The following is a 24,508-nucleotide window of genomic DNA, read 5'->3' as shown; positions in this document are numbered from 1 at the left end:
GAATATGATAGATTGGAGTAGAAATTTGGAATAAAAAGCAGTAGAATCAAGGAAAACAAAAGAGAAAGAAAGCAAGAAGGAAACGACAACCGGCCCCGACCGAAGCTAGGATTGGCACCACTAGATTTTCTGTGGTTTGTAGGAAGTGAGAATAACTCTCAATTTGAGAGAAAAGCTCTCACCACTGAGAGAATATTGGAACTTCCATTTCTCATTTATTTAATAGTATGGATGCGTTTGCTTGATTGAAATTTTTAATAAATAATTTTTAAATGATGATTAAGAAGAACGTCGGGTATGATGATATTTGCATAGTTATTATCTCAACCATAACTGGGAAATAATTTTTCAATTAAATTCTGCAAGTCGCTTGTATCTCATATTCAAATTTTTTTTCCATAGTATAGATAAATTTAATCTAAATTATCTTGTCGTTTGTCATAAAGAACTTACAAATTTCCATAGTCTAGATAAACTTAATCTAAATTATCTTATCGTTTGTCATAAACTACATAAAGTCATACACATCAAAATGGAAGAATAACCTCTCTAGAAAAATTCTCACACATTACTACAATAAAAAAGTATCAACGGGTGAAACTTGTGATGAGAAATGACCCGTGTACTCAAAAGAGTTGGATAAATTTTTTTGCTTTGGTGTAATTGCTTAAAACAATGGTTCCAAAAAGTGAGTTAGCAAAAGATGGAATTAGTGATTGGACACATTTTGATAAGAAGCTTGACCAACATTATAAAAGCAAAGAGCATATCACTAATTCAAGAACTTGAATTGAGCTGAAAATTAGATGGACAAAAAATCAAACAATTGACAAAGAAAGAGACACATCATTGGAAACAAGTGTTGCTTAGACTTATGGCTGTTGTGAAATGTCTTGTTACATAATTTAGTATTCCGTGGAACAAATGAAAGACCTTATGAAGATTTTAATAGCAGCTTCTTAGATTTACTTGAAATGATTTACAAGAGTATGTCTGACTCATTGAAAATAAAGACATTCACTACCACTATATGAGCCATTGACTTAATAGCTATTTTATCTTCCAGGGCCAAAACAACAATCATCAAAAGAATAAAAGAGGCCAACTTTTTTTTTTTTTTTTCTGACATCCTTGATCGTACTCCTGATGCAAGTTGCGCGAAATAAATGACTTTAGTTTTAAGATATGTTCGTTGTTCTCGCCTTTCTTCACCATAGGAGAGAACTAGCGGACTCCCGAAGTAATCTCAGCAAAATAACACGAAGGAGGATTTTCTTCCCTCCTAATTTCTCTCTTTTTCTCCCCTCGTATTTAAATAGTTACAATTAAATTATGTTAACATTTTATATTAATTTTTTTATAAAAGAAAAAAAAGAAAAATGTGAGAAAATGAGATAAAAATGAGACGGAATAAGAGGAGAGAATTCGGAATGACACGTATGTTTTCATCTAATTATTTGACAGAAAGCTGCTTCCACAGGAAGCTTGAAGCCCAGGCTTCTGCAACAAGACACGTACGCGACACAACGTACTAGAGAATTATTGTACTAAACGTGACAAGTAAAGGAAGTTACTTTTCCTCAAGTGACGTGTAAAGCATATGTTTCCTAATGGAAGCTTTATGCTTTCATTTGTGTTGAAATTTAATTAATAATTCCAATAAAAATTTAGTGTATGTGGCACGGCTCGTGTATAAATGACATTGAAAATAAAAATAAAAACCTTAAAAATGGTAAAAACACGCATATCATTAAATATAAGCATAACACAAAACCAAGCTCATACTACCAACAATATCCTTAAATGTTAACAACAACGAAAAATTGAAGTCGCATCGTCATAAAATCATTGCATCTAATCATGAAGAACCTTTGGATAATTGTTTAGGTCATGATTTAACTTAGAAGGTCAAAATTATATGATTATATATCTCGCAACGAAGTCTTTTAAATTTATTATAGATTGAAGATTAGAGAAAATAGAAAATGTTGGACAAAGGATTGGGAGAGAAATTGGCATAAGAGAAAACAAAAGGAAATGATGAATGTGAATTATATCATATATCCCACTACAAGGGAATATTCTTGATCACGAAGAAAAATGTTGACGAAAAAGGGAAAAGGATAAAAAAGACAAGGTAGGAAAGTAGGGGTGAGACTACCTCATCTCCTTTCAAGGTCAAGACATATCACAAGTCTTTTTGAGGATTTACAAAGAAGTATGTGCCTCTTTTATCATTTTTTATAGATCGCCCATCAACACATAACTTCTAGCAACGAGACTTAAATTTTGGGGGCGGGGGAGGGGGGGGGGGGTGTATTTTTTTCAATTTGTTAGAGTAGTGTGTTTCCTCATCTTATTTCCACATACTCAATTTTTTTTTCATTTCCACTCTTATTTATTCGCTTTTCTTATTATTTTTTGGTTTATTCAGTGTAAATATCAATAATAAACATGGCGTACAAAAAAGAAATGAGTTGTGCAGAAGTCGCTTCTTATTCGAATAATAACTTGTCAAAACACATTAACATAACAATAAGAGTGGTACTACGTCTGTCCATTATTTTATTTTTCCACCCACTTCACATTGATTTGCTATTTATAATTTTATAGTGCGGATGAAAAAACATAACAGTGCTCAATCCTTCATGTTTAAATTTATATTTTTTTTGGTCACTTAGTACTTCAAATATTAAGTATTTATTTTCACTTATAAGTGAAAAATGTTTTAAATTTCACTTACACGAGTTAAATATCAACTTATTAAGACAAGTCCATTATATAGTTTAACTTGACCCTTAACTTCTTACTCCAAATGATATTATTAAAAATAAATAAAACATATTTTCTTATACAGGAAACCCACATTTTTTAAAGTTGATCTTAATCATATTTCTATATATAGCGACTCAAAAAGTTCAAAAATTGTACTAAAAAAGTTCAAAAGTTAAACCGGTGTATAATTTCCCAAGAGGAAAATAATAGCAAGGCCAAACAGCAGTTCTGAGAAAGTTGAAGAAGAAGAAGAGAATCACTGAATCAGTGAAATGGAAGTGTTTAGCTTTGAGAGAAGGATTAAGAATTACAGCAACTATCAGAATATACTGTTGGTCGGAGAAGGCGACTTCTCTTTTGCCGTTTGCTTAGCCAGAGCCTTTGACTTCGCTGCCAACATGGTTGCCACTTCTCGTGACACCAGAGGTAATTCCACAACATTCACTTGTGTCAACATCCAAATAATTTATTTTTCACTCCTAGTTTCAACCCAAGTCTTTGATTTTTGAAGAAAACCCAGTTTGAAATTTTAGTAAAAAAATAAAAACCAACTTAGTGTTGATGTTGCAAATTAAATCTGTATTTAATTCTAAAATTTACATTTTGGTAATTACCCAGATGAAATAATAGATTGAGGGGAGCAAAGATTTTTATTTTTTTGCTTAAACTTCGACCTGAGGGTTTCTGAGTCCTGCTTGAAATCCTTTGCATGCTAATGGTAGAATTCATCAATGGTGGAATAGTAGATAGAGGGGCACACAGATTTTAGTTCCATTTTGTTTCAACAAAAGGGTTTCTGATTGATCATTTACATGCTAAATGTAGAGTCGTTAATGGTGGAGTATTCAAAAGCTATGAGTAATGTGGAGGAATTAGAGTCCAGGGAATGCACTGTATTGCATGAGGTGGATGTCCACTATATGAGCAAGCACCCTTGCTTGATCAACGTGCGCTTTGATCGCATAATATATAATTTTCCTCATGCCGGTTACTTGAAGGGTTCCCGTTCCTGTGAACGCGAAATGTACCAGATTTGGTAAGTTCAAACACACCCATTTATGCAGCATTTTGTTTAAAGGGTCATCCGGTCATGGTATGTTTTGTGCTCATACGGTTTTTGTTTTTGGGCAAAGCCGCTGTTTAGTATTTATATGAGAATGATTACTAAACGAAGGATTGGAATGACATAGTTTCGATACCAAGCAGAACACTAGCACGACAATGTATCAGAGGACTCAAATTCTAGACTAAATTCATGCATTTTTCAGGTATCATCAGGATTTGATTAGGGGATTCTTCGAGAATGCAAGGGAAATGCTGACGAGAGTAGGAGAAATTCATGTGACACACAAGACAACATATCCTTTCAGTGAATGGAATATAGTGGATTTAGCTTATCAGGCTGGATTGATTTTGGTTCATAAAGAACCATTCTCGAAATGGGATTATCCAGGCTACGAAAATAAGAGAGGGGCTGGGATGTTTGACCAAACTTTTCCGGTTGGAATGTGTAGCACCTACAAATTTGCCAAGATGTTGGACCATTCTACCACTTCCGGTTTCCACCTTGGAACTACTTCTTCGGGTCCATGGCCTAGATATTGTGGAATTTGGGGTCCTCACATGTAACTGTAAGCCACATCATATGAAATCTGTCAGTACTACGTACATTGAGCGAGTTGTGTCGCGTGAGCCTAAATCTTGTGCTTGTTTAGAACATGTATAAAGGAAAATAAGTTCCCAGTCTCGTATGGCCGGAGCCATATGGAAAACTTTGTACTTCCAGCTTCATATGTTATCATTAACTTATTGGAAGGGAATTTTTTTTCCTAACAATTGAATATCCTAGGGACTCTATTGTAACTCTTTTCAGTGAAAGGATAATCTTGCAAACAGAAAAGTTTTGGGAAAAATGAATAAACAAGACGGCAGCTAATTTATTCTGGCCTTCAACAATTATCAACATTTAAAAGTGGTGGTTTAGGTGACTTAATGTTGTGCAAAAGCGATAGATATGAGGCCACTAATCTAATGAGGTAAAACCCATCCAAGAAGGATTTCGATTTCAGCCTAACACCAATACTAAAATGGTGTATGGTGCATCCCCTGCTGATGTGAAATATTTGTGATGAATGCATGGGGTCCATTAAGCGTATAAGTACCGAAAAATATCCAAAGAAAGTCCAAGAAGAAAACTGTTATTGGTGCACTGAAAATGTCGGCACATTCATTCATTATAAGTTGTAAAACTATTATTGCATTATCACTTTTTTAAAGTGTTAATAGCAGTTTCTTTTACAAAACATATTCTAGCAAGTTTGATTTCATCTACTTTGCTTTTCAATTTATAGGCATCCCTTTATCTTCAACATCGACATGCATCAACTATTAATCCAGCTCGAAGGTGCACGGATTCACAAGAGTTAAGCATTGGTAGCTTTTCAATTGGGAAGTAATTTCTACACACCATTTTTCTCCTTTTACACAATTCTGTTTGTTTTTTTGCCATTTAATTGAACGAATCAACGGGCTGAATGAACAAGGACGTGCAAAAGAAAAAATGTGTAAAAATGATTTCCCTTCCAAATTCCATTGAGGAAACCCTACAATTACCAACATGCATGCATGCATGTAAGGCCATCTCCAAACAAAGGGTCCAGAGGGCCGAAAATAGCCGAAAATCGTCTCCAACTGAGGGCTAGTCCAAAGGGCTCGTGGGCCCCATGGGACAAAAATGGTCAAAGGGCTAACCGGCTAGCCTAACCCACCCACCCACCCACCCAGCCCTGGGCCAGGTCGGATTTTGAATGCAACGGTAACATGCTGACGTCAGCTAGGCGTTATATTTGAATTTTTGGTTTTTTATACAGTTTTTTCTTTTTTTTTTACAAAATTTAAAATAAAAATCTATATTTTTTTTCCTATAACTTCCTAAGCCATTAAACAACATTAAATAACATTAAGTAACATGAAACAACATTAAAGAATATTAAACAACATTAAATAACATTAAACAACATAAAAAAAACATTTAACAACATGAAACTTAAACAATAAATTATGTTTGGCCCTATGACCCTTTGGCTCCTCAGTTGTAGTTTTTAAATTTAAATAATAAATTATATTTGGCCCTATGACCCTTTAACCTCTCGGTTGGAGATGGTAAGAAATATAGCCATGTATTGTTCATTTAAATATTAATTTCTTGGAGGGCTATAGAGCCAAAGAGAGCACTCTGGCCCTCCTTCGGTTCGAGATGGCCTAAAGCTACAAACTTGGAGTTCTAAATAGTAATTATTTTAATCAAATGGGGAGCCTAACAGTTGTCCCCATCCTAGCAACTCTATCTCTAGATTTCAAGTATTTAAGTGCCAAGTGGAGGAGTTTTGAAGATGAGTAATGCTAGAGAGATTAAATTTGTAAATTAAATTTTGTAAACTAAATAACATAAAAGTTGATGGTTGGATTATTATTAAATATTTATTAACGTGCTTATTTTTTTATTGATGACACATCATTTAATTTGTAAATTTAGTCTAGAAACTTAGTCTACCTAGCAATATTACTCTTTGAGAACAGACCGGGATTGCTTTGTACCGCATGAAGTGGACAAATTGCAAGTGTTTAAGTGCAAAGGGCTACATGAAGGAGTTAAGAGGACGGATTCCTTGAAGTGGACGTCCACACCATGAGCCAACACCCTCTCTTGATTCAGAAATTATTTGATCGCATCATGTTTAATTTTCCTCGTTATTTATACGTGAAATTAATAATACTGCATGCAATGCATGTCACATCCTGGTTCGAGACGGATCACTTTCCGGGCCCGCTCCACCTCCGTAGCACAATATTGTCCGCTTTGGGCCCCGACCACACCCTCATAGTTTTGTTTCTGGGAACTCCGAAGTTAAGCAAGTAGCGCGCGAGAGCACTCCCAGGATGGGTGACCCATCGGGAAGTTCTCGTACCGGGACGGATCACTTCCCGGGCCGGGATGTGACAATGCACTTTCAGGCATTATCAGAATTTGGTTAGAAATTACTTCAAGAGTGCACATAAAGTGCTGACCACCTATGGAGGGATTCATGTGACACAAGACTGCACATCCTTTCAATGAATGGAAGATTAGTTGCAGAGTCGGCAGAAGAATTTGGGCTGCATTTGGTTGAGGAAGCAGAGCTCTTACGATGTGATTATCCAGGTTATTTAAATAAGAGAGGAAGTGGGGTCAAAAGCTATATGGAATTTCCTGTGCGAAAGTGTAGCACCTTCAAGTTTTCCAAGCAATTAATCTCTGCAAATAATGCATCGGAATTTACCAGAACAAAACTGTCCCAATTAAGTTTACTTCAATATTTTGAAAAACTGAACAAGTGAAGATGATGTTGGATTTTATTTATATCAATTGTATCATGGTTTCAAGTGAACATTTTCCTCTACCGGAACGAGTTTAAAAAGAATTGACGTTAGCTTGTATGACATCAGTAACATTTAGCCTTGTTTGGTATAAAGTATTAGTTGGAATGAATGAAGATGTTCTAGCTAGATTAACGTCTCCTATCCTTAAGTTGGTCCATTTCTTCGTTTTTTATTGAAAGTACTTTTAAAATAGTGTCTTATTTATTCCAATCAAATTATCTATACCATATGATGCCTTAAATTAATGAAGCTTTTAGCACCACTCTTGAAAAATAATTAACAACATTGTTATTTATACACACAAAATTAACACACTATTCAATAGAAGTAAACCGTACCATTGTATATGACATACATCTGTATTAAAGACTTTGCCAGCAATTTGTTAGCTTTCTGTGCATAAATAGAATTGCCTTAATAATAATTAGCAAGATATCAAAAAGTAGTTATGTATCTATGATGAAACATATATATGAGAGTTTTTTTTATATATTTAAGACACAAGCTGGTACATTATGTGTGATAATATAAGTAGAGAGATACTAAAAAAATATATCATATCTCAAATCTCAAAACTCTCTACTTGTGTCATTATTATAACACGTAATATACTGGTTTGTAATCCAAGCACATGGAAAAATTTCTCCATGTATAGACAGTCTGGATAAGAAACCTATGTAAAATCTAATCAAATGATTGAGGAATAGAATTGGCCAGAATGATGGTATTGATATTAGTCTTCTAACTTTATACAGAGAGTTCCCCATAAACAAGCAGCTGATCCTGCAATACTACTATACAAGAAAGAAAGGAAATATATACATGTTAATTACTGATTACACGTCTAATCTAGGCCCTTTATGATAGGGATCCTGATTGCTTTCTAACAACCTAGGAGAGACTTAACGCTACCAAAGACTTCAAACTTAAGCATGGTTTGAGATGCTTCTGCTTTCTGCTGCCAAGGACCACGATTTTGAAAGAAAAAAAGCAGCTTCTTTTCATTTTGTCTGAATGTTTTTTTTTTTTTTTTTTTCTTCTTTTGATCCGTCTAGTAAAAGCAGAGACTATGCAAGTCTTGTAATATGAAGCGTTTAAAACGATCCAAGGGATGTGGCAACGCCACGTGTTTAATGAATTAGTTTTATGTTCACCGTCCTTTCTTTTTCCCGGTGGCAGGGCTTCCGCCGTTGCCAATACAACTACCCACGCCGTCTTCCTTCCTCCCTCAGCCACCGTATCAACTTTCCAGTTATCCCGAAGTTAAGTTCAGATCAAAGAGCAAACAGGTTGCCAAAATGACAATGGTTGGCATCCCAACGAGACTTTGGCAATGGCAGTCTTGTCTTGAGGGCGGAGGAGAGAGGCAGGTGATAAGGAAGGAGGAAGGATGTGCGGATATGGGGGCCGACCGGCCGAGCACCAAGGCTGTTCTGTTTATTAAGTACGTGGCATTGTTAGAACGCTTGGATAGTTTTGGACGGTGCATATATATTATAAAGACATGTATAATGTTGCACTAAAAAAAAACATACAGGGATAATCTTCATCCCAAGTACAAAACAGTCTTCATGGTCTACTTTGGAAATTAATAATTATCAAGGACAGTCAATTCAATGCGACCCTTTTTCTTCTAACTCTTTGTATAAGAGGTATTAGCCCATTTTTGAACTTATAAGTAGCCACACATTGGATTCTAGCATAGGGCGTCCTAATTAAATTATGCTAGATGTTAGTCGGACGGTAAGTTGGGATTAACATCTATGCGTCTAGATAGGGTATAGACAGGGTTCTAGGCAAATTAGGAAGATTTAAGTAAACTTATTATTTATCATATAAATAAGTACATATTTACACTTAAAAAAACTATATTTATATTAAGAATTTAAGTTTATTATTTTAATTAGGTTTATAATTTAACATATACCATCCAAAATATCATAATTTTTGGTTTTGTATTTTAGAGAATTTGATGGTAGATGAAAATTCGAGTGATTATGAGTTCTTAATACTATTTTTAGAAAGCGTGTGAATATATAGTGAATTTCAAAAGAAATATGTGGTGTAAAAAGTATTAGTTGAGTAGTACGTTATTCCTTTATTACTTAAAATGTTAGGTTACACAACCTGATTGGACAACAATTAAAAAAGAAAAATGAGGAGTTGATCATGTGAGAAATGGAGTCAAAAGTCATTTTATATTTCTTCTTAGTTGAAACCAAGGTCCAAGAACAAAAGAGTCATGGTAGTCTTCTTCATGTTCATTTTCGTCTGAAATTAGATTTTTTTTTATTTTTATTTTTTTTTATTCTAGGCTTTTGTTGCACTGCATTTGAACATCCATTGTGGTCTTCTCTCTTTCACCACCTGCCCAGATCGTTGGGTGGTCCTCAGAGGTCCTCACATGCACTTCTTCATACTTCCACGTAAATCGGCTAAGGATAATACTTAGGTACTCAATACTGAGTACCTCATAAACTCACTTTTTAATTTGACTCAATTAAAAGATGTCACATGTTTCTTTGTTTTGAAACCTAAAAAAAAAATATCTTTTATTTTTTTAAATAATAAAATACGTGTTAAAACATCATTGGACCAAAATAAAAAAACGAGTACCTAAGTATTATTCATCCGCTAATACGTGTTGTATTCATTAATGTTGCAACTTTCAAGACTCGGAGGAGAAAAGTATCAAAGTTCTTAACAGCTTTTGTTTCCCAAAAGACAAAAGAAGAAGAAATTTCAAGTAAATTACAGAGACTCAAATGGAAGAGGAGAAGAAGATTATGCATTACAGCAGCTCTCAGAAGATACTGTTAGTAGGTGAGGGCAACTTCTCTTTTGCTGCTTGCTTAGCCACTGCATTTGGCTCTGCAAACAACATTGTCGCCACTTCTCTCGACTCCAAAGGTATTACGGGTGATAATCTACTTCGTCTTTGCTACACTGCAGCGAGAATTCACGTTAAGGATATCATTCACTTTCTTAAATTAAGAACATTTTATTTTCATAATGTGGTTTAGCAATCAAAAACCGTTTCAGAGTGTGGTTTAACGATCAAAATCATTTAGTTTTTAGATTCTTTTTGAAGGATTATCCATGCCAAATATCAATCAAATTGAGAATTGTTGAGTTGTTCGATTGCCTTTATTTACATCTCAACTTTATCCGTTTCAGGGTGTGATTTAACGATCAAAACCATTTAGTTTTTTAGATTCTCTTTCAAGGATTGTCCGTGCCAAATATCAATCAAATTGAGAATTGTTGAGTTGTTCGATTGTCTTCATTTTCATTTCAATTTTATAGGGTGTGATTTAACGATCAAAACCATTTAGTTTTTTAGATTCTCTTTCAAGGATTATCTGTGCCAAATATCAATCAAATTGAGAATTGTTGAGTTGTTCGATTGTCTTCATTTTCATTTCAACTTTATCTTAACCAACCATGGTGTTTTCCACAGTTTAGATGATCAAACATTTTATTTAAAATATAAACTGTTTCAATCGTCAACATGCATTCTAGGGTAGGCACCAAAAAAGAAACGATGTCCTTAACTTATATATTGATATTTGTATGTATATATATATGTATGTTTATACCAATTTCTTGACTAAAATCCCTTCCATGCTACTTGTAGAGTCATTTATGGAGAAGTACCCAAATGCAGTGAGGAAATGGAAGAAGTTAAAGGGAAAGGGATGTGTAGTACTGCATGAAGTGGATGTGGATACCATGAGCCAACACCCTCTGCTAGCTGATAAACTATTTGATCGAATCGTCTTTAATTTCCCTCACGCGGGCTTCATCGGCATGGAAAGCCAGAGGTTTCAAATTGAGTAAGTTCTAATACGGAGAAATTCTACATGAATCAAATGTATAGTGATGCATTCGAGCGATGCATTTTTCAGGTTGCATCAAGATCTGGTCAAGCGGTTCTTCGCCACTGCGTCTGAAATGCTGACGGGAAGAGGAGAAGTTCATGTGACACACAAGACCAGTAATCCTTTCAGCAACTGGAACATAGTGAAGTTAGCAGAAGAGGTAGGGTTATATCTGGTTGAGGAGGCACCTTTCACGCGAGCGGATTATCCAGGTTATCTCAATAAGAAGGGAAGTGGGAGAAAATGCAACCGGACATTTCGTGTTGGACAGTGTAGTACCTACAAATTTGCCAAGCTACCACTTCAACTTCTGGTTCTTGATTCACCTTATTGAATTCTTGATCTGATTTCGTTCTCGCCTCTGTTCTTCAACATGTAAACTATTTTCTTGTTGTTTAAACTTCGGCATGGAGTAACACAGCAACAAGTCAGCAAGTCAATTCGATCATTTGTCTCTATGAAATTTTCATTAATCTCGGCATCTTTCTTCTCGGAATACTCACCGACTTGTTGAAAGACAATTCTTTGTCACCTAAAATGACTGCATTTCGGAGGCCTTTCTTACACCAATTATATGTTCAATCTCTTGTGCTCCGCCCTGTCAAATAGAAAACACAGAAAATAAGTTAATCTAGGAATGAATAGCACGCAATTGAAACAAACCAAATAGGACGTGACCAGAATTTACCTCGTCACCAATGTGGGAAGAAGCCATTTTTCGTGAAGTTACCGCTGCTCACGTATTTGTTGACATTGCTTCCTCAATACTCCTAATTACAACGCTAAGACCACTTCGGCTTTCTAAAGCTTTAACTGCAGCTCGGTGTGCATTTTTATGCCATTTGAGCATATTGTAAGCTTGTAGAAGGGACCACCTTGCTTGATTTGATAGCTTCTCAAGATAACAACATAAAAGGTGTGAAAATCTTAGTACTTTAAGTGAACGGAAATCACAGAACTACAAATTTTCAGTTATAGAGTACCTCGGGAACAGACAATGGGGGTTCTAGAAGAACCCAGATGCCCCTAAATAGATTTTCATCATTTTCTCCACCCTCTGCGTCACCATAAATAAGAGCTTCAGCCACCGTTGCCAATACCAGTACCCACGCCGTCTTCCTTCCTTCCTCAGCCACCGTATCAACTTTCCAGTTATCCCCAAGTTAAGTTCAGATCAAAGAGCAAACAGGTTGCCAAAATGACAATGGTTGGCATCCCAACGAGACTCTGGCAATGGCAGTCTTATCTTGAGGGCGGAGGAGAGAGGCAGGTGATAAGGGAGGAGGAAGGATGTGTGGATATGGGGGCCGACCGGCCGAGCACCAAGGCTGTTCTGTTTATTAAGTACGTGGCATTGTTAGAACCCTTGGATAGTTTTGGACGGTGCATATGTATTATAAAGACATGTATCATCTTGCACTAAAAAAACACATGCAGAGAGAATCCTCATCCCAAAATAATCACCTCAAGTTCAAAACAGTCTTTAATGGTCTACTTTGGAAATTAATAATTATCAAGGACAGTCAATTCATGCGACCCTTTTTCTTCTAACTCTTTGTATAAGAGGTATTAGCCGATTTTTGAACTTATAAGTAGTCACACATTCAGGATTCTAGCATAAGGTGTCCTAATTAAATTATGCTAGATGTTTGTCGGATGGCAAGTTGGGGTTAACGCCTATGCGCCTAGATGGGGTCTAGAGCAGGGTTCTGGGCAGATTAGGAGGATTTAAATAAACTTATTATTTATCATATAAATAAGTGCATATTTACACTTAAAAAAACTATATTTGTATTGAGAATTGGGGTTATTATTTTAATTAGATTTATAATTTAACATATAACATCCAAAATATCAGAATTTTTGGTTTTGTATTTTAGTAATGGTAGATGAAAATTCAAGTGATTACGAGTTCTTAGTACTGTATGAAATATTTTTCAGAAGGCGTATGAATATATAGTGGATTTCAAAAGAAATATATGGTGTAAAAAGTATTAGTTGAGTAGTACGTTATTCCTTTATTACTTAAAATGTTAGGTTACACAACCTGATTGGACAATAATTAAAAAAGAAAAATGAGGAGTTGGTCACATGAGAAATGGAGTCAGAAAGTCATTTTCTATTTCTTCTTCGTTGAAACCAAGGTCCAAGAACAGAAGCGTCATGGTAGTCTTCTTCATGTTCCTTTTCGTCTGAAATTACATTTTTTTTTTTTGGTGGTTCTAAGCTTCTGTTGCATTGCATCTGAACGTCCACTGTGGTCTTCTCTCTTTCACCACCTGCCTAGACAGTTGGGTGGTCCTCAGAGGTCCTCACATGCACTTCTTCAGACTTCCACGTAAATAGGCTAAGGATAATACTTAGGTACTCAATACTGAGTACCTCATAAATAAACTCACTTTTTAATTTGACTCAATTAAAAGATGTCACATGTTTCTTTGTTTTGAAGCCCAAAAAACATGTCTTTTTTAAAAATAAATAAATAAATAAAATAAAATGTGTTAAAACATCATTGAACCAAAATAAAAAAGCGAGTACCTAAGTATTATTCATTGTGGGGTAATACCTGTTGTATTAATTAATGTTGCAACTTTCAAGATTCGGAAGAGAAAATTATCAAACTTCTAAACAGCTTTTGTTCCCAAAAAGACAAAAGAAGAAGAAATTTCAAGTCAATTAATTATGGAATAACTTTTGATTCCTATCTTGGATTTGGAATCATCATAAAGAGACGGATGGAGGCTATGTTGGAACGAGATTGAATGTATCAATATACATTTCCTTACCGTCAACTAAAGTATGTTCCTTTCCCTCATAAAAATTAAATGGCAATAACGGCAAGACCCCTTAAAAGCAAGTACCTAAGTATTATTCATCAGGGGTTAATACCTGTTGTATTAACTAATGTTGCAACTTTCAAGACTCGGAAGAGAGAATTATCAAACTTCTAAACAGCTTTTGTTCCCAGAAAGACAAAAGAAGAAGAAAAAAGAAGAAGAAATTTCAAGCAAATTAACTATGGAATAACTTTTGATTCCTATCTTGGATTTGGAATCATCGTAAAGAGAAGGACGGGGCTATGTTGGGACGAGATTGAACGTATCAATATACATTTCCTTTCCGTCAACTGAAGTATGTTCCTTTCCCTCATAAAAATTGATTGGCAATAACGGCAAGACCACTTAAAAGCAATAACTAGTTTCGTCGATAAATAAATTCAACAAACACGGTGGTGCAGCGCAGGGCTTCCATCAAATGGAAGAGGAGAAATGGATTATGCACTACAGCAGCTCTCAGAAGATACTGTTAGTAGGTGAGGGCAACTTTTCTTTTGCTGCTTCCTTAGCCACTGCATTTGGCTCTGCAAACAACGTTGTCGCCACTTCTCTCGACTCCAAAGGTATTACGGGTGATAATCTGTTTCGTTTTTGCTACACTGCACCGAGAATTCATATTATTGATATCATCAACCTTCTTAAATTAAGAACATTTTGTTTTCAAAGTGATTCAACGATCAGAACCATTTACTTTTTAGATTCTCTTTAAAGGATTATCCCTGCCACTGCCGAATATCGATCAAATTGACGCTTTTTTAGTTGTTCGATTGTCTTCATTTTCATTTCAACTTTATCTTAACGAACCATGGTGTTTTCCACATTTTAGATGATCAAACATTTTATATAAAATACAGACGGTTTCAATCGTAAACATGCATTCTTGGGTAGGCACCAAAAAAGAAACAATGTCCTTTTAACTTATATATTGATATTTGTATGTATATGTGTATGTTTATACCAATTTCTTGACTACATTCCCTTCCATGCTACTTGTAGAGTCACTTGTGGAGAAGTACCCAGATGCAGTGAGGACATTGAAGAATTTAAAGGCAAAGGGATGTGTAGTATTGCATAAAGTGGATGTGGATACCATGATCCAACACCCTCTGCTAGCCGATAAACTATTTGATCAAATCGTCTTTAATTTCCCTCACGCGGGCTTCTTCGGAAGGGAACACCAGAGGTTTCAAATTGAGTAAGTTTTAATACAGAGCAATTCTACATGAATCAAATGTAAAGTGATGCGTTAGAACGATGCATTTTCCAGGTTGCACCAAGATCTGGTCAAGCGGTTCTTCACAGCTGCGTCTGAAATGCTGACGGGAAGAAGAGAAGTTCATGTGACACACAAGACCGGTAATCCTTTCAGCAGATGGAACATAGTGAAGTTGGCAGAAGAGGTAGGGTTATATCTGGTTGAGGAAGCACCTTTCACGCGAGCGGATTATCCAGGTTATCTCAATAAGAAAGGAAGTGGGAGAAAATGCAACCGGACATTTCGTGTTGGAAAGTGTAGTACCTACAAATTTGCCAAGCTACCACTTGAACTTCTGGTTCTTGATTCACCTTATTGAATTCGAGATCTGATTTCGTTCTCGCCTCTGTTCTTCAACATGTAAACTATTTTCTTATTGTTTAAACTTCGGTATGGAGTAACACAGCAACAAGTCAGCAAGTCAATTCGATCATTTCTCTCTATGAAATTTTCATTTATCTCGGCATCTTCCTTCTCGGAATATCCACCTACTTGTTGGAAGACAATTCTTTGTGTCCACCATAGATCCGAATTGTTTGTGAGGAATAGCCTAGTGTCACCTAAAATGACTGCATTTCGGAGGCCTTTCTTACACCAATCATACTTTCAATCTCTTGTGCTCCGCCCTGTCAAATAGAAAACACAGAAAATAAGTTTAATCTAGGAATGAATAGCACACAATTGAAACAAACCAAATAGGACGTGGCCAGAATTTACCTCGTCACCAATGTGGGAAGAAGCCAATATTCGTGAAGTTACTTCCGCTCACGTATTTGTTGTCATTGCTTCCTCAATACTCCTAATTACAACACTAAGACCACTTCGGCTTTCTAAAGCTTTAACTGCAGCTCGGTGTGCATTTTTATGCCATTTGAGCATATTGTAAGCTTGTAAAAGGGACCACCTTGCTTGATTTGACATCTTCTCAAGATAAAAACGAAAAAAAGGTGTGAAAATCTTAGTACTTTAAGTTAACGGAAATCACAGAACTACAAATTTTCAGTTATAGAGAGTACCTCGGGAACAGACAGTGGGGGTTCTAGAAGAACACAGATGCCCCTAAATAGATTTTCATCATTTTCTCCACCCTCTGCCTCACCATAAATAAGAGCTTCAGCAGCAATGCCTGCGAAAAGCACCATGCAGTACCTGAACACATAATGTGAAGAAATTAGCAAACGCTTGGCCTGTGTTATTACTCTTAAGTCCACAATACATAATCAAAAGATCTAAAATGCAGAGGCAAACTAAGGAAACCTTGGACATTTTACATAAGCTTAAGGAAAAATAATCTACAGTTCACTTCCAACATATTTATTCAAGGAAAGTAGCAACGTCACCCTAAAGAATTTTTTTGTTTTCGTTCAGGTTTTGGAAACCAAATGAGCTTATTCAAGACACCTACTTGCAATTTCATTTCATACCCACCTGTCAAAAGCAGTGCCATCAAGTCGTCCTTCAGCAAGGTCATTGGCCATTTTCTCATCCCAAAATTGAGTTCCAGCCTGTAAAATAGTAGTCGGTATGATCTTAACTTTTCATCCTAACAGCACTACATTGTAATGAAGGACGACAAGTCATATGCTATCATCACTACTTATTAATAATGAAAAATGTAGTGATCATTATGTCCTTAAACAAGGTCAAAACTCTATACATTGCAGCCCAAAAAAATGTATAAGAGACTGACTTTGTAAGAAAACCAAGCTAGCACAATGAAATCTACTGTCCTCTGAGTTTCATAAGATTATACACATACATAAACCTGGGTGGCACCTATGCTCATTCAGTAATTCTACTCAGATGCAAGGCACATTAATAAAATGTTACGCTTAAGTATTCAATGACAAGATAAAAAATTTGCAATAGATTATGATTGCTCTGAAAAGATGTCACATATGACCTACCGTCAATCCAGTATAGTAAAAAATATGCAGGAATCACATTCATATCCTAAATCCGTTTAGTAGTAACTTCATATAGGTTTAGAAACACGTAATGTGGCAAGATTTCACTGTTGAAAGCACAGCAAACAAAACCAAACCAGATCTCGTATAAAGCCAACAGAGGAAAGAAATTACCTGCCCTTGAATTCCCATTTGCATTGCAACAATTGGGTCCAATATCACCCCACGAATTGGGCAACCCATCAGATAAGCTGCAATTTAATACGGGAACCAGTTAACTGCACAGGGTTAACACTCTTGCAAGGATGTCACTTTAGTAAAGGTGGTTGAAGATTTAAGAAATGGTACATGCCCTTGGTCAAATCCACAGCATCATTCAATTTTGTAACATCCAATACTAAAATATGGACCAGGAAAAAGTGTGTTTACCTATTAACAGATGCCCTGCTTCATGAATGAGGATACGGCGTCTATTTGGAGGCCAATAACTTGAGAGTTGAGCTAAACAGGTACCACCAAGGAAGATAGAATCCGCAAATGCTAGCCCCAATACTGCTGTAAGGTTAGGCCTGAGATCGATGCCTTGAGAAAGAAGAAAAGATAGTCCCCCAAGAAAGGCAATCAAAATGGGGCCAGAACTTTCGGAAAGACCCCACTTTTTCGGAGCAAATTTTGATGCTGGATAAAGTAACGTAGAAATGGCTTAAATCAGAACTAGGCTCTTAAAGACCATATATCATAATAAGAACATACATTTTGCAACATAAAAGAGTCCAATGCAGAACATTTCAGTATAAGACCGCCGATAAGATAGGGGAAAGGTGTGAATCTCTAACAATTACTAATCTACATCAAAGTCCATTGTGAAAGGAATCAGAATAAGCACCTTCTAAACCGGTTGAAGTCTTCAACACTGTTGGTGTAACATTGCGTGTTCCCTCCAAAACTACAAGGAGGAAAAGAACAAAAGCATAGAGAAAACAACATGAGATACAGCAATGATCTAAAAGTTCAAATGCTTCCCTTACCCAGACTCGGTACGCCAGTGACACCACTATGGCGATATCCACACCAATAACGCAATGCCATGATCAAATTTCTCACATGATAGTATTATTGGTTTCGGATGCCGTCACAATAGCCTAGAGGCAGATGGGCGCACAACTTTTCACTAACGATAAGCAAATTGGGTTTTTTGAACAATTAGGATCAAATGGTAAGCAAATTCCACAAATACCCAATAAATTTTTTCTCGGAAGAAGCTAAATTTACATTACCAACATTCCTGAATTTCCCAAAATTGGGCAAGAATCCTCTGTCCTTGAGAAAGCCATAAGCTTTGCCCACAAGCTTCATATTGTCAGCATTGAGGCACGTGTCCAGGACGTCCCAATCCCTCTCCAACCCAACCAACCCCAGCTCGCCGAGTCGAGGCCGGGTCGACTCAGCCGGCAAGGACCCATTAGCAAGCTCAATTGGGTTTTTCTGGGTTTCGATTGATTGCAAGAAATTGAGAGCCCGGGCAAGGTCCTTGCGCTTCACCGCATCCTCGTACTCTTTCCACTCTCGAAGAGCTGATCTGGGGACGGTTTGGCGCCTCGAGGCGCGAAGAGAGGTGGCGGGTGGCCGTGCGCGCGGCGGTGTTTGGAGGGAAAGAGAGGAAAATTGGGGGGAAAATGGTTTGGAGGAGAGAGAGTGAGGGATTGAACTGAGGTTTGGCGGAGCAAACGCCATGAGAGATAAGACCGTTGGAAGTCGGTTTGTTTATTAGTTAGGATAAAGAAAGTTAGGTTGTTTCATTGCTTTGGAAGTTGGGTGGCAGTTGGTTCGACTGAAATTGTGAATGTCAGTCATATGCTTGTTTGAGTTAGTGACACGTTATGCATGGTTTGGGTCGGGTAATGAGCATTTGCACAGCCTAAAGCATTTCTACTCAAACTTTTAGTTCCTTACTTAAAATGGGATAGCAAATTTAACATGCAATGAGTTAGATCAATTAGTTATGACATTGTATCGGTTTTTTTAAACATCGAATCTCAAATTTTGCAAGTCGAACTCTAAATATGAAGTATAAGTAATAAGAATGAGAATGAGATAAAATCAAATCAAATAAGTTACATGAATTAATTAGAGAATTGTTATTAGCAATTTAAAAATCTCATTCTACACTCATTATAAGTATATTTTTCTTTTTAATTATAGAAAGTTTAATTAGATTGGCACTCTAAAAATCTCATTTTGTAATAGCAATTCTCATTAGTTATTTATAAATACTACTTGAAATAAAAGTGTGGAATAAAAATTGAGATTGGGTATCGATTCTTAGGGATATAGGTCATGGCAATGGATTGGAACAACCCTTTTCTTTATAGGGTGTATAAAGTACATGTCGGTGGAGAAATTTTATACGGCGTATTTGATGCATAATGTGAGATGCTGATCCACAAAATATAAGATTTATTCAAATTATGCTAAGCATATTAAGTTATGACATCACCGCTCAACAGTTAAGATGTCTAGAAATCTTGTAGTTTCTCTTACCTTTGAACTCGTGAGTTATTTAGACCACTAATGAGGATAATCACTCTCAACTTAGTGAACAGTTCACAATCATGGCATGGCGGACGTAAACATTTCAAATATGTTTAGTTTACTCAACATCAATAGATGGCAATCACTCATGTATTCTAGGTGATATGATCATAAATATAATCGTAAGAGTAATTTAATATCCACACACTATTATGCAGTTAAATTTTTATATGTAACAATGCATAATTGACTTGTAACACCGACGTTCTGATCTAGTCTTGTACTATAGAAGGATTGGAGGAGGACAAGGAAGAGGGGAGAATGAGAGGGACTTGGAATTGAGTCCAAAGGGCCCATCCATTAGGTGACACTGTTTTTGGAGAAATGAATACTTTTGCGATCATAGGCTGATTCATTTATCCCCCATCATATCACAGTTGCCACTTTTTTCAATCTCTCAGAAGCATCGAACACTTTGAACCTCTCCTCAACGATAAGGAGAAATCCACAACCCCCACACATACCACCCAATCAGTCCCATTGTTCTTCCCGTCCATATCTCTCCCAATCCACAAAAATCGAAAAAACAACCCCATTAACCTCTCATCTCACTCGGTCAACCTCCGTTTACTATCCCACACCCCAACAGCAATGGCCTCCACCACCGCACCAACCACCTTCTCCCTCCTCCACTCCGCCACTGCTTCCACCTCCCGCACCCGCGCTTCCCTCTCCCATGTCTCCCTCCCCTCCTCCCTCAAACCCACTGCCCTCCGCCGCCTTGGCTTCTCCGCTGCCGACCCCCTCCTCGCTCTTCAAGTAGCTTCCAAAGTCCGATCCTTTGGGTCCGGCAAAGGGGTCAGAGGCGTTGTTGCGATGGCGAAGAAGAGCGTCGGGGACCTTTCGGCGGCGGAGCTGAAGGGGAAGAAGGTGTTTGTCAGGGCTGACTTGAATGTACCTTTGGATGACAGCCAGAACATCACTGATGATACTAGAATCCGCGCTGCTATCCCCACCATTAAGCATTTGATTGAGAATGGGGCTAAAGTCATCCTTTCCAGTCATTTGGTATGTGGGTTATTTCAATTATGCGCTTTTTGTTACTGGGATTTGCTTGTTTTCTCTGTTTTTTATGGTTTCTTTATCAACTTTGCCGAAATGGGTTCTGTTAGTTACTCTCTTTTTCCCTTTTGATTGATTTGGAATTGGGCTGAAGTCGAAATCTTTGGACATGTGCTTATTTGTGTAAAAAATGCATGAGCTTTGAGTTGTGTTTGTGGCCTTTTGAGAATTGAAATGGTTTGTGTCTGTTTCTGGGTTTGTTTTGGCTTGATTTCGGTCCAATTGGTTTATTTAGTTTTTACAGTCTTATCACAGTCTTATCAATGTACTAATTTGGTATCTTTTTTCTCTGAACTTGTTACAATGTGGATTACCAAAATTATTTTGCGTCATTGGTTGGAATTTTTTGTTTCGGATGGATGAAGTTGATAGTTCTGTTTGAGATTAGACTATTAGTTGCAGTCGCACTATCACTACCAATAACAGATGTGGTTTATGGCTTCATCTTCCGTTTTGATATTTGGGCAGATCTCATCAGTTGTTGAATGATGTCATGCAATAAATCTGTGGTTTTTCTTGAAGCACCGGCTTTCTTTCATCGCCGATTAAGAATTTTCTTGTATGTTTTCAGTGTTGATGGTTGGGGCTATGTTTTCAACTTTTATGGTGCTGTATGATTGTAGTTTTGTTGTACTTTTGGCATCTCTTTGTTGCCAAATACAGTGGTATTTGATGCAAGCTGAATCAATGTGCATTTTATTTCAGGGACGACCAAAAGGTGTGACCCCAAAATTTAGCTTGGCACCTCTTGTACCTCGGCTTTCGGAGCTTCTTGGCATTCAGGCATACATTTTTATTAAGAAGTAAAATTGTAATAAGAAGACAAATCAAAATGGCAATAAATACGGGTGTTTAGTGAAACTGATTTTTTGCTACTTCTACTTTTGTTTGCATAACTGAAACAGGTTGTCAAAGCTGAGGATTCTATTGGTCCAGAAGTAGAGAAGCTGGTGGCTTCACTTCCTGAAGGTGGTGTTCTTCTTCTTGAAAATGTGAGGTTTTACAAGGAAGAAGAGAAGAATGATCCTGAGCATGCAAAGAAGCTTGCCGCCTTAGCAGATCTTTATGTTAACGATGCATTTGGGACTGCACATAGAGCTCATGCCTCAACTGAGGGAGTCACAAAATTCTTGAGGCCATCCGTAGCCGGTTTCCTTTTGCAGAAGGTGAGGGGTCCCATTCTCGTATCTGCTGTATTATTGGCCATAAGTTATTCTAGTGTTTTTTTGACCTTCAAGGCTTCAAGTAATACTGATTTCGTAATTTGAAGCTTTAGTTAAAACCAGTCAAGCTAAAGTTGTATTGGGATTTAAGTATCAACTCAAGTTGCTTAATTGGGCTGGGTTTTCACCCCGGCAGATGTTTTGCATGTTGGTAGTTACCAAGATATATTTCTAATGAAAAACATAAATTTCCTTTTGTAGTTACTTCCTTACAAAAACTTTGGAACTATAAATGTGATCGTTCCACTGTCCAAGCCTACCTCCCTTCTTTTCTGTATGAACTCCTCGTTTAAATGTTAATGTTTTATTCCTTCTTCTTAGGAACTCGACTATCTCGTTGGGGCAGTATCAAGCCCCAAAAGGCCATTTGCTGCCATTGTTGGTGGTTCAAAGGTCTCATCCAAGATCGGAGTGATTGAGTCACTTTTAGAGAAGGTTGATATCTTACTTCTTGGTGGAGGTATGATTTTCACATTTTACAAGGCACAAGGTCTCTCAGTCGGTTCATCTCTGGTAGAAGAAGATAAACTAGAACTTGCTACATCACTCATAGCAAAGGCCAAGGAAAAAGGAGTGTCTCTTTTGTTGCCCACTGATGTCGTAATTGCAGACAAGTTTGCTCCTGATGCAAACAGCAAGGTTCATTGTCTTACCTGACCTTTTACAATTTTATTCTTCGGTTCACAACCTAACACCAAATGATCTCACCAATAATATTACTGTGCTAATGTTTTATTAACATTGATCAGCATTCCATGCGGAAGAAATGACGAGTTGGTTTTGTACTTGCAGATTGTTCCAGCTTCAAGCATCCCTGATGGGTGGATGGGATTGGATATTGGTCCAGACTCTATTAAGACATTCAATGATGCACTGGATACCACTAAAACCATCATCTGGAATGGACCAATGGGAGTGTTTGAGTTTGACAAGTTCGCAGTAGGAACAGAGGTATGCAGGAATTTTTTTTCTTTTCTGGTTTTTACCTGTTCAGTGTTGATATGTGCAGTTCCTATGTATCTTATTACAAATGCATATTGTGTCGAGAAAAGTTATCTTGTAACGTAGTAAACTCTACATCTAGACCTCCAAATACAAGATAAATAGTTCTCGCATTTACTTAACAAAGTCGATGCTCCACTAGTTGCCTGATTAATCTACTATTTAGCTTTTGTATCCACAATGAGTTCCATTTAAGTTGATGTGTAGTATACCAGTTTGCACCGTTTAAGTTTAGTTTAATATATTTGACCGTGTAGTAGATTTTTGTCAGAGGAAATTTTTAGCTTCTCTTCCCGTTAGAATTACTCTTTGGGAATATGAAAGTGATGTGAGTGGTGATGCAAGTTATACCTCTTTCTTTGCAGTCTGTTGCAAAGAAGCTTGCAGAACTTAGTGGGAAGGGAGTAACAACAATCATCGGAGGTGGAGATTCTGTTGCGGCCGTGGAGAAAGTAGGAGTCGCTAGTGTGATGAGCCACATATCAACTGGTGGTGGTGCTAGTTTGGAGCTGTTGGAAGGCAAAGAACTTCCTGGTGTACTTGCTCTTGACGAAGCCATACCAGTTCCTGTGTAAGGACCTATTTTTTTCCCTCTGCATTTTTTTCCCTGCCCACCGTGTTGGTGTTTAATTCGAGTCTGTAAACAAGAAATGGTGTGTAGGAAGATGTGAGTTCGAGTTGTAAATGCCTAATGTTACCTTTCATTTAAGGTCCCAATATGTCTCTATATAAAGTTTCCGTAAGAGATGGCGGGGAGGGACAAAGGTAGCCATTCGATCAATCTAATAAATTTGTTCTTTGCAACATTTTCTTTTTAAACTGTTCACAATTTGTTAACCCCTGCGCCTATGGATTTGGTTTCTGCTTCGATGTTCCAAGCTGCGAAAATCAAACATTCAACGGACTGACAAAGTACAATCTTCATAAACTGCGGTTAGTCGTTGTTTTAGAACAACAAAATTAAACTTCAAAACCTACGTTCATGGTATTAGAAAATGCGTGCGTGTTTTGTTTTTTTCATATCTGCTGTATGTGAAGAAATGATGCCAACATACAAGAAAACATCAAAATCTCAAGGACGCCATGCTGTGAAAAGCAAACAAACAATTCATCCTTTACAATGACAAAAACATAACATTTATCGCAACGACAACTACTAAGCATTATATTCTTGCATATAGAGAAGAACCATTGGCAATGTGCAACGAAACTAACTCTGAAAACATTTGGAATGCAAATATAAACCAGCATTCACATTTCAAATCTCCTGACCTGATGCGAACGTGGCATTAGAAAACGTCTTAGCAGTAAACAAAGAAAATTAAACAAAATCATCCAAAGATTGAATCGAACTAAGTAGGGAGCTACCCCTCGAGGTCGTAATTATGTTGAAGTGAATTCCTTTCGACATCACTTCTGTTCTCAACTCCATCAGGTCATCATATACATCCATCAGGTCATCATGTACATCGAAAGATTCGAAACAGTGAGGATAGTATATGGTCATCTTCTCTAAATCGTGAGCATGTTCGAGAATAGAATATGCTGGCTCAAT

The 24,508-nt window shown here is 36.9% G+C and overlaps 5 protein-coding genes across 5 annotated transcripts; 4 read left to right on the top strand and 1 right to left on the bottom strand.

Moving 5' to 3' along the window:
* Positions 1 to 2,966: 2,966 nt before the first annotated feature.
* LOC137721181 (uncharacterized protein At4g26485-like) lies at positions 2,967 to 4,585 on the top strand. Its single transcript, XM_068460290.1, has 3 exons — positions 2,967 to 3,201; positions 3,601 to 3,811; positions 4,044 to 4,585. Exons 1-3 carry the CDS (start codon positions 3,048 to 3,050, stop codon positions 4,402 to 4,404), a joined length of 726 nt encoding a protein of 241 aa, XP_068316391.1. The 5' UTR covers positions 2,967 to 3,047; the 3' UTR covers positions 4,405 to 4,585.
* Positions 4,586 to 9,926: 5,341 nt separating this feature from the next.
* On the top strand, positions 9,927 to 11,494 carry LOC137722746 (uncharacterized protein At4g26485-like). Its single transcript, XM_068461829.1, has 3 exons — positions 9,927 to 10,104; positions 10,832 to 11,030; positions 11,103 to 11,494. The coding sequence occupies exons 1-3, from the start codon at positions 9,960 to 9,962 to the stop codon at positions 11,407 to 11,409; spliced, it is 651 nt and encodes a 216-aa protein (XP_068317930.1). The 5' UTR covers positions 9,927 to 9,959; the 3' UTR covers positions 11,410 to 11,494.
* A 2,836-nt stretch (positions 11,495 to 14,330) lies between these two features.
* Positions 14,331 to 15,486, top strand: LOC137724685 (uncharacterized protein At4g26485-like). The gene is made up of 3 exons (XM_068463416.1): positions 14,331 to 14,475; positions 14,909 to 15,107; positions 15,180 to 15,486. The coding sequence occupies exons 1-3, from the start codon at positions 14,331 to 14,333 to the stop codon at positions 15,484 to 15,486; spliced, it is 651 nt and encodes a 216-aa protein (XP_068319517.1).
* A 168-nt stretch (positions 15,487 to 15,654) lies between these two features.
* LOC137726535 (uncharacterized) lies at positions 15,655 to 18,890 on the bottom strand. Its single transcript, XM_068465467.1, has 8 exons — positions 18,352 to 18,890; positions 17,961 to 18,020; positions 17,504 to 17,752; positions 17,249 to 17,325; positions 16,596 to 16,672; positions 16,184 to 16,316; positions 15,885 to 16,088; positions 15,655 to 15,793 (listed from the first exon to the last, which is right to left on the bottom strand). The coding sequence occupies exons 1-7, from the start codon at positions 18,806 to 18,808 to the stop codon at positions 15,933 to 15,935; spliced, it is 1,209 nt and encodes a 402-aa protein (XP_068321568.1). The 5' UTR covers positions 18,809 to 18,890; the 3' UTR covers positions 15,655 to 15,793; positions 15,885 to 15,932.
* Positions 18,891 to 20,044: 1,154 nt separating this feature from the next.
* Positions 20,045 to 23,764, top strand: LOC137724457 (phosphoglycerate kinase, chloroplastic). The gene is made up of 6 exons (XM_068463199.1): positions 20,045 to 20,674; positions 21,434 to 21,511; positions 21,634 to 21,894; positions 22,273 to 22,590; positions 22,744 to 22,902; positions 23,319 to 23,764. Exons 1-6 carry the CDS (start codon positions 20,258 to 20,260, stop codon positions 23,526 to 23,528), a joined length of 1,443 nt encoding a protein of 480 aa, XP_068319300.1. The 5' UTR covers positions 20,045 to 20,257; the 3' UTR covers positions 23,529 to 23,764.
* The last annotated feature ends 744 nt before the right edge of the window (positions 23,765 to 24,508 follow it).

The sequence above is a fragment of the Pyrus communis genome, chromosome 2 (assembly GCF_963583255.1).
Source record: "Pyrus communis chromosome 2, drPyrComm1.1, whole genome shotgun sequence".
Classification (NCBI taxonomy): Eukaryota; Viridiplantae; Streptophyta; class Magnoliopsida; order Rosales; family Rosaceae; genus Pyrus; species Pyrus communis.
The sequence above is the reverse complement of the archived record's forward strand: the minus strand, read 5'-3'. Positions and strand labels throughout refer to the sequence as shown.